This window comes from Pseudophryne corroboree, chromosome 4 (assembly GCF_028390025.1).
Source record: "Pseudophryne corroboree isolate aPseCor3 chromosome 4, aPseCor3.hap2, whole genome shotgun sequence".
NCBI classification, from domain to species: Eukaryota; Metazoa; Chordata; class Amphibia; order Anura; family Myobatrachidae; genus Pseudophryne; species Pseudophryne corroboree.
Window position 1 is genome coordinate 129,250,052 of NC_086447.1, and position 16,529 is coordinate 129,266,580.

Here is a 16,529-nt window from a genome sequence, read left to right on the forward strand (position 1 = left end):
CTCCTTCTCCCCTGCCCGTCCCAGGATCATCATCCACCATCAAGCTACACCGAGGAGCCTGGCTTCTAGCGGACACAGTAAGTATAATCTATTCTGTCTTTCTGTCTATCTATCTATCTATCTATCTATCTATCTATCTATCTATCTATCTATTCTGTCTGTCTGCCAAAATGTGTAAAAAGGGGGACTGGCTGCCTTAATGTGTAAAAAGAGGACGCTGTCTGCCACAATGTGTAAAAAGGGGGGACTGGCTGCCTTAATTTGTAAAAAGGGGACGCTGTCTGCCGCAATGTGTAAAAAGCGGGACTGGCTGCCTTAATGCGTAAAAAGGGGGACGCTGTCTTCCGTAATGTGTAAAAACGGGACCCTGTCTGCCGTAATGTGTAAAAAAAGGGGGACTGTCTGCTGTAATGTGTAAAAAAGGGGACTCTGTCTGCCGTAATGTGTAAAAAGGGGACGCTGTCTGCCGTAATGTGTAGAAAGGGGACGCTGTCTGTTGCTATGTGTAAAAAAGGGGACGCTGTCTGCCGTAATGTGTTATAAAGGGGGACGCTGTCTGCCATAATGTGTAAAAAGGGGACGCTGTCTGCCGTAATGTGTAAAAAGGGGAATATGTCAGCCATAATGTGTAAAAGGGGCTCTACCTGGTTATATGAATTTGTATTATTTTATTTTATGGCCATGCTCCTATATTTTATGCGTGCGCCTAAGGTGCGCACTGCCCCTGTTTTACATAGAGGGGGGCTCCGATGCGGTTTGTTGCACGCAGCGCTAAAATGTCTAGTTATGGCACTGTTGCTAGGTATCCATTTCCCTGGCCCTGAGCAGGTCCCCCTCACCAGATCCTCTCCAGGGGTGAGGGGGTGGACTTGGATGGGATGGGGGGGCAAAGCATTTTCTCGCACCTGGGCCCACCGCTCGCTAGTTCCGCCACTGTAATGCACCTGCTGAAGTAATGGTTTAGTACCAATTGACAACTATGATTCTTACCACTCCCAATGTCACTATGTTAAATGCTATAACCCTGGATACTTTTTCCAGTTACAAATTTGTCCAATCCGTTTTTAAATGCATTTACAGAGTGTGCCATTATTACCTTCTCCGGCAGGGAGTTCCAAATCTTTATTGCCCTTACCATGAAGAACCCTTTCCTATGTTGTGTACGGAATTTTCTCTCCTCAAGCCTCAGCGAGTGCCCACGTGTCCTATACAGAGTTATTTTAAATAACAAATCCCCTGCTAACTCCTTGTGATGTCCCTTTACATATTTGAAGATATTAATAATGTCTCCTCTTAGACGCCTCTTTTTCTAGTGTATACATATTTAACCTAGTAAGCCTTTCCTCGTACTCCAGTGTCTCTAACCCTTTAATCAATTTAGTAGCTCGCCTTTGAACTCTTTCTAGTTCCCCGATATCTTTTTTTATAATATGGTGCCCAAAATTGAATACAATATTCCAGGTGCGGACGTAGCAATGATTTGTACAGCGGCAGAATTACATCCTCGTCCCTTGCCCCATTTTATGCACGCAAGCACTTTATTTGCCTTTTTTGCTGCATTTTGACATTGTGCACTGTTATTAAGCCTATTATCTATGAGCACCCCCAAATCTTTTTCCACCACAGTTACCCCTATATTTTCCCCATTTAGAGTGTAGGATGTATGTGTGTTTTTTGTCCCAAAATGCATAACTTTGCATTTTTCTATATTGAACCTTATTGCCCATTTAGACGCCCAGGTTTCAAGTTTAAATAAGTAATTCTGTAGAGACTCCACATCGCTTTCTGAATTAATTACCCTACACAGTTTAGTATCATCTGCAAAGATTGACACTGTGTTTTCCAGGCCTATTCCTAGATCATTGATAAATATATTGAACAGTAGCGGGCCAAGTACGGAACCTTGTGGTATTCCGCTAACTACTGGGGACCAGCTGGAGAACATTCTGTTGACCACTACTCGTTGTACTCTGTTATCCAGCCAATTACCTATCCATGTACAAATAGCAAATATACAACATGAGCATCAGAGGTAGTAAGCATTTATGCAAAACTGTACAACTAAAACAGTGAACAAAATAAAGTCATAATAGCTTACAGATATAAACATACACATTATAGATCAAGACGTTGGACAATGAGTCTGAAAAACACCCATGATGCATCTTTGAGCGTATAATACAATTATTGTGTGGGGCAGTGTGACTGCGGCCCCATCTTGCTCCCCACGTTCCCTTCTAAGCCGTAATATTGGGGAAAGCAAAAAAAGAAACCAATAGCTTCCTAAACGCCCACACAGTCACGTCACTACAAGGGTGCTCACGCAGCTTAGGGGCATCCACACAGTCACACATACTATAAGCTACACCTGCTTTTTCCAAAACCGTGCACATAGCGTGAGCAAGGGGGCACCAAGCAGTGGTCACACTAGGGTTCAAGAATCATTATGGTGAAACTGTTCATAAGTGTATATGACAATACAAATATAAAGAGCCTGCACCATTGACGTTTTACAGAGAGCTACCCTGGTGGCTTTGTCTCTGAACCGGTATATTGCCGGGGCAACCCGAGTCCTGGCTTGGGTCCCCCCCCCCCCCTTAGTGTGTCTTGGGTCTTCGACCCTGGTCGCAACCAGAGTTGAAACCAGGACATATCCGGATAAGCCACAGTGTAAAGAGGATGACCTATGTGATTTGACCTGGGTTACGTTTTAAAGCTGCCGATTGGCTGTTTATCTTGAGGCTCGCCTCAAGGGAGTAACATGCATGGTAGACACAGGTGCAAAGTGAATAACCTAGGCAGGGTCGTAACTAGGTGTGTGCCGATGGTGCACATGCACTAAAGGCACACCATCGGCAGCACTCAAACCCACCCTGCCTCCCCAACACGGTCGCACCCACTGTCACTACTCCCTACTAGAGTCCAGTCCAGCGCTGCTGCCTCTCTTCCGCCACCCGCCAGAGCCGCTGCCTCTGAAGGACTGTGAGCTCCACATTCCCCCCAGCACTGCCGCCTGTCTCCCACTGGAGCCGCCTCTGAAGGGACCCTGAGCGCCGGGCTCCGTGTCCCACCGGAGCCTGTCTCCTGCCGCCTCTGCAGGGGACGCGGGAGCGCTGCAGCCAGCTCCCGGGTTTCTGCCTCTCTCTGCAGCCTGCCTTGAAACTCAGCCTGCCGAATTAACACAGCAGATGGATGCCGTATCGCAGGTCACAGGTCTCTCTCTCTCCCCCATAAAAGGGGGCCTGCCTGCCATAATGTGTAAAAAGTAAAAAAATAAAAAAATAAATGGGGACTGACCTGCTGATGCCATAATGGGTTTTTGCCATAATGGGTGTTTTTTTAAAACAGGACTGCCTACCATAATGTTTTTTTTTGTTCTTTTTAAATGGGGACTGCCTGCCATAATGTGTAAATAGGGGAGTCTGCCAGCCATAATGTGTAAAATAAGGGACTCTGCCTGCCTAATGTGTAAAAAAAGGGGACTCTGCCTGCCCAATGTGTAAAAAAAAAAAAAGGGGAGGACTCTGTCTGCCATAATGTGTAAAAGTGAGCTCTGCCTGCCACAATTTGTAAAAGGGGGCTCTACCTGCCTAATGTGTAAAAGTGAGCCCTGCCTGCTGTACTGTGTAAAAGGGGGCTCTGCCTGCCATAATGTATAAAAGGGAGCTATGCCTTCCGTAATGTATAAAAAGGAGCTTTTTTGTCACGCCCCTTCCCCATGAAGCCACACCCCTATATTTTTTACGAGCGCCTGCAGAGCACACTGGCCCTTATTTGTATAGGGGGGGGGGCGCTGATGCTGTTTCTTGCACACAGCGCTAAAATGTCTAGTTACGGCACTGAACCTAGGTCCAAGGTGCAATGTGAAAGGGGTCTGAGCAGCTGTGACACGGGTTGAAGCCATGTTCATTAACCCAAGTTGGACCCAGGATATTTGGGTGAAAGGGGCATTATTAAGCTCAAGGTGCAAAAATCAGAGGTAGACTCCTGCATGCCTTTGATACGGGATCCGGTCTGAAGATCGACAGTGTCTAGGTCGACAATGTTTAGGTCGACAGTCACTAGGTCGACATGGATGGAAGGTCGACAGGGTTTCTAGGTCGACATGTGCTAGGTCGACAGGTCTAAAGGTCGACATGAGTTTTTCACATTTTTTTATTTTTATTTTTTCATACTTAATGATCCACGTGGACTACGATTGGAACGGTAAAGTGTGCCAAGCGAAGCGGTAGCGGCGCGAAGGCACCATGCCTGAAGCATGGCGAGCGAAGCGAGCCATGCGAGGGGACGCGGTGCACTAATTTGGGATCCCGGTCACTCTACGAAGAAAACGACACAAAAAAAAAAAAAATCCTCATGTCGACCTTTAGACCTGTCGACCTAGCACATGTCGACCTAGAAACCCTGTCGACCTTCCATCCATGTCGACCTAGTGACTGTCGACCTATAGTGGTCGACCTAAACATTGTCGACCTAGACACTGTCGATTTGATGAACCACACCCCTTTGATACACTGCCCCATTTTCAAGGCTTCATCCGAGGCAAATGAAATCCAACATCCCAACTGTAAAGGACAAACCTAATAATAAATGTTAATTAATAAATATCCTGATCGAAAAAGAATTTCAAAAATTTCGCAACACTTTCATGTTTGACGTTAAAGTCCTATTTTTGCTTTTCCAAAGCGGTGGTGCAAACTCCACATTTCCATTCTTTCCTTGTTCCTCTTTTTAAGTTTAGCTTCCTAAACCGTCCTAGGTTTCACATTTTCCATGCTGTATTATTTTAGGCTCTTTTCCCTGCCCCGCCTGTTGGCTGACACTCCTCTGTCTGAGTTAACTTTTTACTGCAGCTTCTGGCTCCAGTGCAAAGTGCTTTTCTTTCAGGCTGACTTTAATATTTAACTGTGGGGAGCTGGTGTCAGGAAGAAGCTGGCCAGGGAGGAGGAGGAGGAGGAGGAGGAGAAGAGAGAGAGAGAGAGAGAGAGAGAGAGAGAGAGAGAGAGAGAGAGAGGTGTTGGGGCATCACAAACAAACGGAGAAATGCATTTATGGGCATTATAACGACTTCATCAGTAAAAGTGACAGCAATTTACAAAGAGGTGTTCAACATGTGAGACCTTGTTATTGGGACGCATTCGATGGATTACAAGTGATGTGTATGGAGTTGGAAAACATACATGGAAATTGGGAAGAAGCAAAGATACAGGATATAAAAAATTAAATAATAAGTTTGCAAAGTCCTGCTGTGTGCTGCTGTTATGGGAAGTGGCAGCAGTAAGAGCAGGAGACGGGCCACCAAGGCTTGCAGCCACCAGCCACTGGACGCTACACAGTTATCCAGAGGAAACTGTATTATAGAGGGGAGAGTCGCCTGTGACCAGGAAGAAAGACAGAAGGATAAAGGAATCCCTGCTAAGAGTAATGTTCCTACTATGGATAGTGAGGGAGCGAGACTCACTCCCATTGATACAGATCTGCAGTTACTAGATGATGTCCTGGCTGAGTCTGAGAGCTGCCTGTCTTGGCAGGAGTCCACGCGTGAAAGGCAGACGATGAGGAAGTCACCTCGCACTAACTGTAACCCAGGATCATTGTCACAAGTCCAGGAAAATCACAGCCAGGATGAAGCGGTCCTCAGGATGCTACACGACACACCAGAGCTGGAAACACCGTCTCCTGAGGGGGGAGAGTTTCAGAACAGGCATCAAACGACGAGTGACAGCAAAAGAGTAAGTATGAACCTGAGTGCAAGCAGTGGGGAATGCCACTTCTCTTAAGCTGGGTACAAACTGGAGCGATGTTGGGCCAATATGCTGTTTCGTAACGACATATCGCCTACATCGCTCAGCGCATGTAGGCATGAAGGTTGTTCCAATGTGTACAGGACCAACAATAAATCGCTAGCGGCCAAACAATGCCATATATCGTTCAGTTGTTAGTAAGATTATAATGTGTGTATGCTCAATATCGCTTTTTCTGGGCTCAAAGGAAATCGTTAGTAAAGTTCGAATGATTAGTGGTAAGTCCAGTCAGGTGTGGTATAACAGACAGTGTCTAGTTAGACAGTCAATAGATAGACACCACATCTTAGACCACAGGTTCTCAAACTCGGTCCTCAGGATCCCACACGGTGCATGTTTTGCAAGTCTCCTCACAAAATCACAAGTGAAATAATTAACTCCACCTGTATACCTTTTAAAATGTGTCAGTGAGTAATTAATACACCTGTGCACCTGCTGGGTTACCTGCAAAACAGGGTCAAAAGTTAGACATGAAAAAAGTAGACAGTACAAAAGGTTGTCAGGGTCAAAAGGTAGACAAGGTCAAAAGGTCAACATAAAAAAGGTAGACAACATTTTTTTTTTGCATTTCTGGGGTTTGTGTGGATAGTTTTCTCATCCTGGACCCCCAATTGTAGAAAGGCATCCCCTCGCCACGTTGATCCAACTCTATGCAGACATGGATAGAGAAGGTATGAAAAAGTTCAAATACAGGAAAAAAATTAAAAAACCCTGTGTCTACCATTTTCATGTTGACCTTTTGACCCTGTTGACATTTTGTACTGTCATCCTTTTTTATATCGATCTTTTGCCCTGTCGACCTAATGTCTGTCTAACAGATGGTGTCTATCTGTTGACTGTCTAACTAGACACTGTCTATCTATCATCCGGATAACCTCCAGTCTGTACCCAGCTTTTGAAAGTGATTTTTTTGTATTTTGCTAAGTAAGTACATTTTTTGATGTATTGTATAATGGAATGCTAATGCGGCTATGTGCCCATATTGTGCTCTGTCCGCGTCTTTCCAAATACACTGCGCCATTGCTCTGTATGCGAGAGCATCCGTCATGACTCACTCTCACTTACACCTATACCCAGGGCCGGCTCCAGGCCTACTAGCACCCTGAGCGAGAAAATGTAAAAGTACCACCCCCCCACTCCTGGAAAAGTGGGTGTGGCATCATGGAAAAGTGGGCGTGGCCTCATAACTTCATATCATCAAACTATAAATAAATATATTTTCACACCCACTCTACGCACACAATTAGCAGCCTTACACATAACAGCCACAGTAGTGTTCCTTACACACAGTGTCTCCAGTATAGTGTCAGATACACATAATGTCTCCAGTATAGTGCCAGATACACATAATGTACAGTGCCAGATAGACATGATATGCCCCACAGCAGTGCCAGCTACACGTGACATGCCCCCCAGCAGTGCCAGCTACACGTGACATGCCCCCCAGCAGTGCCAGCTACACATGATATGCCCCCCAGCAGTGCCAGCTACACGTGACATGCCCCCCAGCAGTGCCAGATACATAAATGGTCACACAGTGCCAGATATGTCCCCACAGTTCCAGATACATAACTGCCCCCACAGTGCAGATATGGACCCACAGTTCCAGATACATAAATGCCCCCACAGTGCCAGATACATAAAAGCCCCCAGTGCCAGATACATAAATTACCCCACAGTTCCAGATACATAAATGCCCCCACAGTGCAGATATGCCCCCACAGTGCCAGATACATAAATGCCCCCAGTGCCAGATACATAAATTACCCCACAGTTCCAGATACATAAATGCCCCCACAGTGCAGATATGCCCCCACAGTGCCAGATACATAAATGCTCCCACAGTGCCAGATACATAAATGCCCCCACAGTGCAGATATGCCCCCCACAGTGCCAGATACATAAATGCCCCCGCAGTGCAGATATGCCCCCACAGTGCCAGATACATAAATGCCCCCACAGTGCAGATATGCCCCCACAGTGCCAGATACATAAATGCCCCCCCCAGTGCCAGATACATAAATGCCCCCACAGTGCAGATATGCCCCCATAGTGCCAGATACATAAATGCCCCCACAGTGCAGATATGCCTCCACAGTGCCAGATACATAAATGCCCCCACAGTGCCAGATACATAAATGCCCCCACAGTGCCAGATACATAAATGCCCCCACAGTGCCAAATACATAAATGCCCCCACAGTGCAGATATGCCCCCACAGTGCCAGATACATAAATGCCCCACAGTGCCAGATATGCCCCTAATGCCAGATACACTTGTCCCCACAGTGCCAGATATGCCCCCAATGCCAGATACACGTCTCCATAGTGCCAGATATGCCCCCCCCCCCAGTGCCAGACATGTCCCCCAGTGCCAGATATCCCCCCCTCCAACCTGCCCCCATGCTGCTCACCGCGCTTCTGTTGAGTCTGCTGCTGCTGCTGCTCTTTAGCTGAGGGCGGGGAGGAGAGCTCAGCGTGCGCCTCTCCTAGCCCTCAATCTCCGGCGGCCGTGGCGGTGTACAGCTTCAACTAGGTGCCGGTCCGCAAGCCAATCAAAGCTCGCGGTCCGGCAGCCAATCAGGAGCCTCAGCTGCCGGACCGCGAGCTCTGGTTGGCTCACGGGCCGGCGCCGGTTAGCGGGGAGGGAGGGTGGTTTACACAGGGGCCGGGCTTTGCATGCAGTGCACGTCTCTGCTAGGAGACGGACACTGCAGTGCTGCTGCTGTAGGGACGGCTCCAGGCTCCAATATGGCGGCCAGAGCTAGCGGCGCCCATAAAGTGCGCCGCCCTGTTTGGCCGCTCTATTGGAACATGCCTGGAGCCGGACCCTGCCTATACCGGGTGCAGGAGATCCATCTGATGCATATGCAGGACTGGCTAAACGTCCACAACATATCCACAGAAAGGTTTCCTTCCGCCCTCATTCCGAGTTGTTCGCTCGCTGCTAATTTTAGCAGAATTGCTAATATGCTAAAATCCGGCAGTTCTGCGCATGCGTATGCACAGCAGGGCGCACGTGCTAAGCAATTTTACACAAAACTATGCTATTTTACTCATGGGCGAACAAAGCTTTTCAATCACTCTCTCTAACTGATCGTAGTGTGATTGACAGGAAGTGGGTGTTTCTGGGCGGAAACTGGCCGTTTTCAGGGAGTGTGCTAAAAAACGCAGGCGTGCCAGGTAAAAACGCAGGAGTGGCTGGAGAAACGGAGGAGTGGCTGGCCGAACGCAGGGCGTGTTTGTGACGTCAAACCAGGAACTAAACGGACTGAGGTGATCGCAATCTAGGAGTAGGTCTGGAGCTACTCAGAAACTGCAAGGAAATTGCTTTCGTTAGCAATTCTGCTATGCTAAGATACACTCCCAGAGGGCGGCGGCTTTGGGGGTAATTCCAAGTTGATAGCAGCAGGAAATTTTTTAGCAGTTGGGCAAAACCATGGGGGGTCATTCCGAGTTGTTCGCTCGCAAGTGGATTTTAGCAGATTTGCTCATGCTAAGCCGCCGCCTACTGGGAGTGAATCTTAGCATCTTAAAATTGCGAACGATGTATTCGCAATATTGCGATTACACACCTCGTAGCAGTTTCTGAGTAGCTCCAGACTTACTCGGCATCTGCGATTATTTCACTGCTTGTCGTTCCTGGCTTGACGTCACAAACACACCCAGCGTTCGCCCAGACACTCCCCCGTTTCTCCGGCCACTCCTGCGTTTTTTCCGGAAACGGTAGCGTTTTTTCCCCACACGCCCATAAAACGGCCTGTTTCCGCCCAGTAACACCCATTTCCTGTCAATCACATTACGATCGCCAGAACGATGAAAATGCCGTGAGTAAAATTTCTAAGTGCATAGCAAATTTACTTGGCGCAGTCGCAGTGCGGACATTGCGCATGCGCATTAAGCGGAAAATCGCTGCGATGCGAAGATTTTTACCGAGCGAACAACTCGGAATGACCCCCCATGTGCACTGCAGGGGAGGCATATATAACGTGTGCAGAGAGAGTTAGATTTGGGTGGGTTATTTTGTTTCTGTGCAGGGTAAATACTGGCTGCTTTATTTTTACACTGCAATTTAGATTGCAGATTGAACTCACCACACTCAAATCTATCTCTCTCTGCACATGACCACGTCGACCTAATGCACGTCGACCAAACGTGGTCGACCCAATGTATGTCGACCTAATGACCGCCATCCTGTCTCCATACGCTCCATGTATATACCCATCTCTCACAATGAGATGCAGTCATGAACGTAGCACCACTGTCCAGTGCACAAGTGCTGTATGTTCATAGTGAAGCAATATAAGCAGTAACGGCTTTCCAGCGTATAGATAGATCTTATGTCTCCACAATAGCTAGCACATGGCATACTTACCTACATTTCATTTCTCCTCTCCGGAAGAAGCCCGGAGAGGAGACGCTGCAAGTGTCTTCGGAGGGCGGGGGCGGACTGTGACATCACTAAGCCCCACCCCCAGCATCGGGAAATGGCGCGATTCGCGGGTCCACGGGAAGGGGGCGTGGCTAAAATGACGCAATTTGCGTCATTTTAACCCCTTCTCCACCCGACGGACCCGCGAATGCTGGAGGTAATCTCTTCATCCTGCTCGCATCACTAGGGTGCGAGCAGGATGCGGGAGACCTGCACACTCTTCCGGGGGTGCGGGGGGCTACCCCAAAAAATGGGAGCCTCCCGCAGCTTCCGGGAGAGTAGGTAAGTATGGCACATGTGTATCTTAGTACATACATGTGTCTCTTTGGCCATTACAACTGGTCAGAGATATGCAGCAAGTGACGTTAAATTTAGGCATCAGAACAATAAATATGCTTCTTATAGAATTGGCTTCATTCCAAAGCTTAGACCTAATGCTGGGTACACACGGGGCGACTTGTGGCTGTGTGGTAAGCGATGTAGGTCAGCACAGATCTCTCAGCACGCATGGCTGTACACCGCTATACACACTGCGATGTGTGCTGAGCGATCTGTGCTAACCAGTGTTCTTTATGCACATGCTAGGCGATCTAACTGGATCTTGCCCGCATGCTTGAATGATCTGTACCGGCGATAGCGACGCACGGGGCCGCACATCGCTATCACTGTGGGGTATACACACGGAGCGATGTGTGATTAATTTCTAAGCGTTTTAGTCAGATCGCTTAGAAAATAGGTAAAAATCGCCCCGTGTGTAGTACGCTCCATTAGGTTACACAGAGCACAGGATTGAAGCTATTCTATGTTTGATTACAGCCTAACAGCATCACCTTGTGGTGAAAGAAATACCACAGACATGCTGATAACGAGCTATCCACCATAAATTATTCTTACAGATCTGCCTGGGGTATAGCACCTGGCTACTACTATCTCTATAATATAACAATCACCTTTGTGTGCAATTTATTAAACTTTGTAAAAACTTCTAGTGACATTAAGTACATTTCACAAAGTAGAAAAATCAGATGTATGCATACCTCCCAACTTCTATCAGATGAGCAGAGGGACACTTCTGCGTGGCATAGCTGCGGCCGTCTGAAAAAGGGGTGTGGCCTCGCTGGAAGGGAGCATGGCTTTGCGACAATGCCGCGACCGCCTGCCACGCCAGTTTTTGCTGTGAGTTGTTGGCACGCCCCTCTGCCTCCTGTGATTAGACGCGGTGCGCATGCGCACCGCGTCTATTCAACGCTGCTCTACAGCAATGCAGCAAAGACAGGAGCCTCCCAACTGCCCCCCCCCCCCACCACCACCACCACCGCCACCGTGGGACACTGCAGCTTGCGGGTGGGACAGCGGGACAGTCCCCAAAAAAGGGACTGTCCCGCAAAAATAGGGACAGTTGGGAGGTATGTGTATGCACACATACTACACACAGCCATACGCTACATAGATCTGCTTAGCTGCAATGGTTTTAGCTGAAAATTAACAACTAATGCATACCTCCCACCTGAAGAAAACCTGAGACTACCTCACGCTGCGAAAGTGTGCATGGCCAAAAAAAGGGGTGTAGCCTATTGTAAAGGAGGCATGGTTTTGCGGGAGTACCGCTATCATGAGCCATGCCCCCGTTTTGGTCACTGAGGCCCAGATTTATCAAGCCTTGGAGAGTGATAAATGCACAGTGATAAAGTATCAACTAATCAGCTCCTAACTGTCATTTTTCCAACACAGCCTGTAACATGGCAGTTAGGAGCAGAGTCGCTGGTACTTTGTCACTTGGCAATTTATCATTCTCGAAGGCTTGATAAATCTGGGCCTGAGGGGGCCTGGTCAGCGCTCTGTGAGCTGCTGGTCATGCCCCCAGTCCATCTGTCTCCCATGAATAGACACTATGTGCACGACACACGCACAGCATCTATTCACCGCTGCTCTGCCAAGCAGGGCAGCGAGTGACAGGAGCCTCCTAACTGCCCCCACCCCTGCAGCAGGACACTGCGGCCCACAGGTGGGACAGCGGGACAGTCCAAAAAAAAAGAGGGGGGGGGGGGGGTATACAAATGTAGCTTCATATAGTTACAATTACCCAGCATCATAAGCAGGAACAAATAGCTCCATGTGTTAGATGTGCGTCTGTAGTGAATGAGATTGAGGGGTATATCTACTAAAAACATCAATCTAAAATTGATCTAAAAAAGAAAAAATCGTCAGGATGTTCCATGGACAAAATTTCATATTTACCCCATAAAAAATATTTGTTATTTTTTATGTTGATGTTGGTCGATGTTTAGGTCATAGACATAAAAATTGATCAAACAAATTGTCCAAAAATTGACTGCCACTTCTTGCTGATTTTCTATTGGACAAAATATACCACATGCAAGAAGCTGCTGTGATTCCTCTTATTCTGGTTTGGGAACATCTCAGATGGTGGGCTGCCTACAATGGTTTGCAAATACCTTGCATGTTGGGGTGCCAGCACAGTGCCCTCTGAACTGTTTGATTCATTGACAGACACTATGGGGATTGCAAGCTGAGGATGTGCGAAAGTAGACCAAAAGCCCAGCAGCCCTGACGAGTGCAGAGACTCCAACCGGAGCCATCGCAACGGCACAGCAACAGCATACACACTCACAGTGCACATGCACGTCCTTTAATAATCATCAGCTCGGGTAAATCAACAGCCACGCAGCATGGCAGCCTGAACATCCAAACATGGCAGCGTCAATCACTCTGCGTGATGGTAAGCGATGCGAGCGGCATCACTATTAGACTTTCGTGTATGCCAGTGTGAAACATATGCAGGTGTAATTTACAGGTAATCGCTTAATTGCAAAAACATCAGCATAGCCTCTGTTATCCCTACTTTCATAGGTATCATAAAGAAGGTTCAGGCAATAGAATGTGTTTTAGAGCTGAAAAACCTATAATTTATTTATTTAGTATTCTGATTGTTTGATTTTTGGCCAACTTTCGGTGTCGATGTTTGATCAATTTAACAAATCAACAGTTAGTAAACCTAACTAATTTGGTCCTTTTAAAACATCAATGTTTTCCCAATGCTTTATTATTATTATTATTATTATTATTATTATTATTATATTTATTTATTTATTTGTCGATTATTGGTTGATTTGGACGATTTATACCTTTAGTAAATCTCCAATATGCAAAATCGACCAAAAATTGGTGAAAAACACAAAATCGACATTTAGAAAATATACCCCCCAAGAGTTCAAGTCCCAGGCGTGTCACGTCCAGTGGGTGGAATTAAATTGTTTGAAAAGTCGGTTGGGTGTCTGTTTTTTTCCTGTCTATTAGAAAACAGACACCCAACTGGCATTTCACACAATTGAATTCCCCCCAGTATTTTGCATTTAATGTACAAGGGAATGTAACGTGCTCATATCTCCTGTGTATATGGGATGACATTGGCCATGGTAGAGCAGGTGGTTCCGAGTACACTGTGTGCCGGTATGGTATGCTGGCACACGGAATGCCGAATGCCAGTATACTGACATCGGCATCGCAAGCGCCAGTATGCCGGCCGGGTGGCAAGCGCAATGAAGCCCCTTTGTGGGCTCGCTGCGCTCGCCACACTATGGGCTCAAGGGCGAGCATTGCTCGCCACAGGTTCTATTCTCCCTCTATGCGTGTCGTGGATACCCACAGAAGTGGAATCACCTACTTTGCCAGTATTCCAGCGGCGGTATAGGACCCCTGTTAGGATCCCGGCGTCGGTAAGGAGACACCCGGATGCCGACGGGCGGTATTTTAACCGCATACCAAAGTCAGAAGCTGGAAGTACTGTATAGTGAATAAAACAGTAACCTATTCTATCTTTCTAAACTATCAGCTATATAAGCATAACATACAGTATTGGCCATTTTAATATATTTTCTCTTATATCCTAGAGGATACTGGGGTCCACATTAGTACCATGGGGTATAGATGGGTCCACTAGGAGCCATGGGCACTTTAAGAAATTGATACTGTGGGCTGGCTCCTCCCTCTATGTCCCTCCTACCAGACTCAGTTTAGAAAATGTGCCCGGAGGAGCCGGTCACGCTTGGGAAGCTCCTGAAGAGTTTTCTGCATTTATTTTCTTTTTTATTGTATTTAGGCAGGTCTGGCTGGCACCAGGCTGCCTGCTCTGTGGGACTTAGGGGGGGGGGGGGCAACCTCCATAGGGTTAATGGTCCCGTTTCCCGCTGACAGGACACTGAGCTCCTGAGTGTCCTATTCGCAAGCCCCACCACGGCGAGCGTACAGACCCGCAGCACGCCGCCACCCCTAACAGAGCCAGAAGTAAGAAGAGTGGTGAGTAGGTGGCCGGTGTCCTGGTTGGCGGTTGCCGGCTTTAATGGCGGCACAAGGGGTAGGAGCGCAGCGCTGATAAGCCAGCTGCGGCTCCAGGCTTCAGAGGCATGCAGGGTGCTATGTGTTCCACTGTGAGGGGCGAGCTCAGGCCACAGCAAACATATCCCCACAATGGCAGCAATTCTACAGGGGTTTTAACCCACTGTAGAAAAGAAATGACCTCAGCCAGTATAAAAAAACTGTGAAGACTGCAACTGCAGGTTCATGGCAACAGAACCCTGGTTCTGCTTCCTCTAAGCCTTCAGCATGACGGTGGTTCGCACTGCCTTGAAGACAGGCAGGTGGGAGCCCGTTTGAAATTCTTCAGGCACATATGGGCAACGTCATGCCAGGATCCATGGGTGAAAGATCTTATAGCCCAGGTCTACAGACTGGAGTTTCAGGAACTCCCACCTCACAGATTCTTCAAATAAGGCTTACCAGCTTCTCAAGAAGCAAGTATGACTTTACAGGAAGCAATGACCCTAGTCATTGAACCTGTACTTACGGGTGTTCAAGTTCAAGATGGAGTCTCTGAGAGTGGTGATCTCAGGTCTGGAGGAGGGGGAATTCTTGGTGTCTCTGGATATCAAGGATACGTACCTTCATATTCCGATTTGGCCGCCTCATCAGGCTTATCTAAGGTTTGCATTACATGACTGTCACTACCAGTTCCAGGCCCTGCCATTTGGCCTCTCTATGGCACCGTGGGTGTTCACCAAGGTAATGGCAGAAATTATGTTTCTCCTCCGCAAACAGGGAGTGAACTTAATACCGTACCTGGACGATCTGCAGATAAAGGCACCATCCAGGGAGAGGTTGTTAGTCAACATTGCCCTCTCAACTCGGCTACTCCAGAATCACAGGTGGATTTTGAACCTACCAAAATCTCATCTGGTACCAACATGGAGGCTTCCGTTCCTAGGGATGATATCCTTCTGTTGGAAAAGGCATTGGTGATCCAGTCGATGGTGCGGGATGTTCTAAGACAAACCCGGACTTCGTGCATCTATGCATTCGTTTTTTGGGAAAGATGGTAGCCGCTTACGAGGCACTGCAGTACGGAAGGTTTCACGCAAGGCCCTTTCAGCTGGATCTGTTGGACAAATGGTCCGGATCGCATCTTCACATGCACCAGAGGATCCGTCTGTCACCAAAAGCCAGGATTTCTCTTCTGTGGTGGCTTCAGACTTCTCACCTAACCGAGGGCCGACGGTTCGGGATTCAAAATTGGATTCTGCTAACCACAGACGCAAGCCTCAGAGGTTTGGGAGCAGTCACCCAAGGGGAACAGTTCCAAGGAAAATGGTCAAGTCAGGAAGCCATTCTTTCAATCAACATTCTGGAACTAAGGGCCACATAAAACGCCCTTCTACAGGCATCGCATCTTCTTCAAGTTCAAGCCATTCAGGTTCAGTCGGACAATGTGATGGCAGTAACGTACATAATCTGACAGGGTGGAACGAAGAGCAGGGCAGCAATGGCAGAGGTAACAAGAATTCTCCTCTGGGCAGAAATACACACTGTGGCGTTGTCCGCGATCTTCATTCCGGGAGTAGACAACTGGGAGGCAGACTTCCTCAGCAGACATGACCTCTACCCAGGAGAGTGGGGCCTTCACCCGGAGGTGTTCGGGTGCTTGACACGTTGGTGGGTAAAATGCCACAAATCAATATGATGGCCTCTCATCTCAACAAGAAGCTCAAGCGGTATTGTTCCAGGTCGAGGGACTCGCAAGCAGTGCGGTGGACGCTCTGGTGACTCCATGGGTCTACCAGATGGTGTATGTGTTTCCACCACTCCCACTGATCCCAAAGATTCTCAAAAGAATAAAAAGGGAAAAGGTTCAAGCAATTCTCATTGCACCAGACTGGCCAAGAAGACCCTGGTATGCGGATCTACTGGAGATGCTCCTAGAGGACCCGTGGCCTCTACCAC

At 47.8% G+C, this 16,529-nt stretch overlaps 1 protein-coding gene across 1 annotated transcript in view; it reads left to right on the forward strand.

Annotated features, from left to right (window-relative positions):
• Nucleotides 1-4,893: 4,893 nt before the first annotated feature.
• Nucleotides 4,894-16,529, forward strand: part of LOC134909036 (uncharacterized) — a 35,568-nt gene continuing 23,932 nt past the window's right edge. The window contains exon 1 of the mRNA XM_063915425.1: nt 4,894-5,732. Within this exon, the coding sequence (XP_063771495.1) occupies nt 5,262-5,732 (471 nt within the window). The 5' untranslated portion in view covers nt 4,894-5,261. The remainder of the gene's footprint in view (nt 5,733-16,529) is intronic.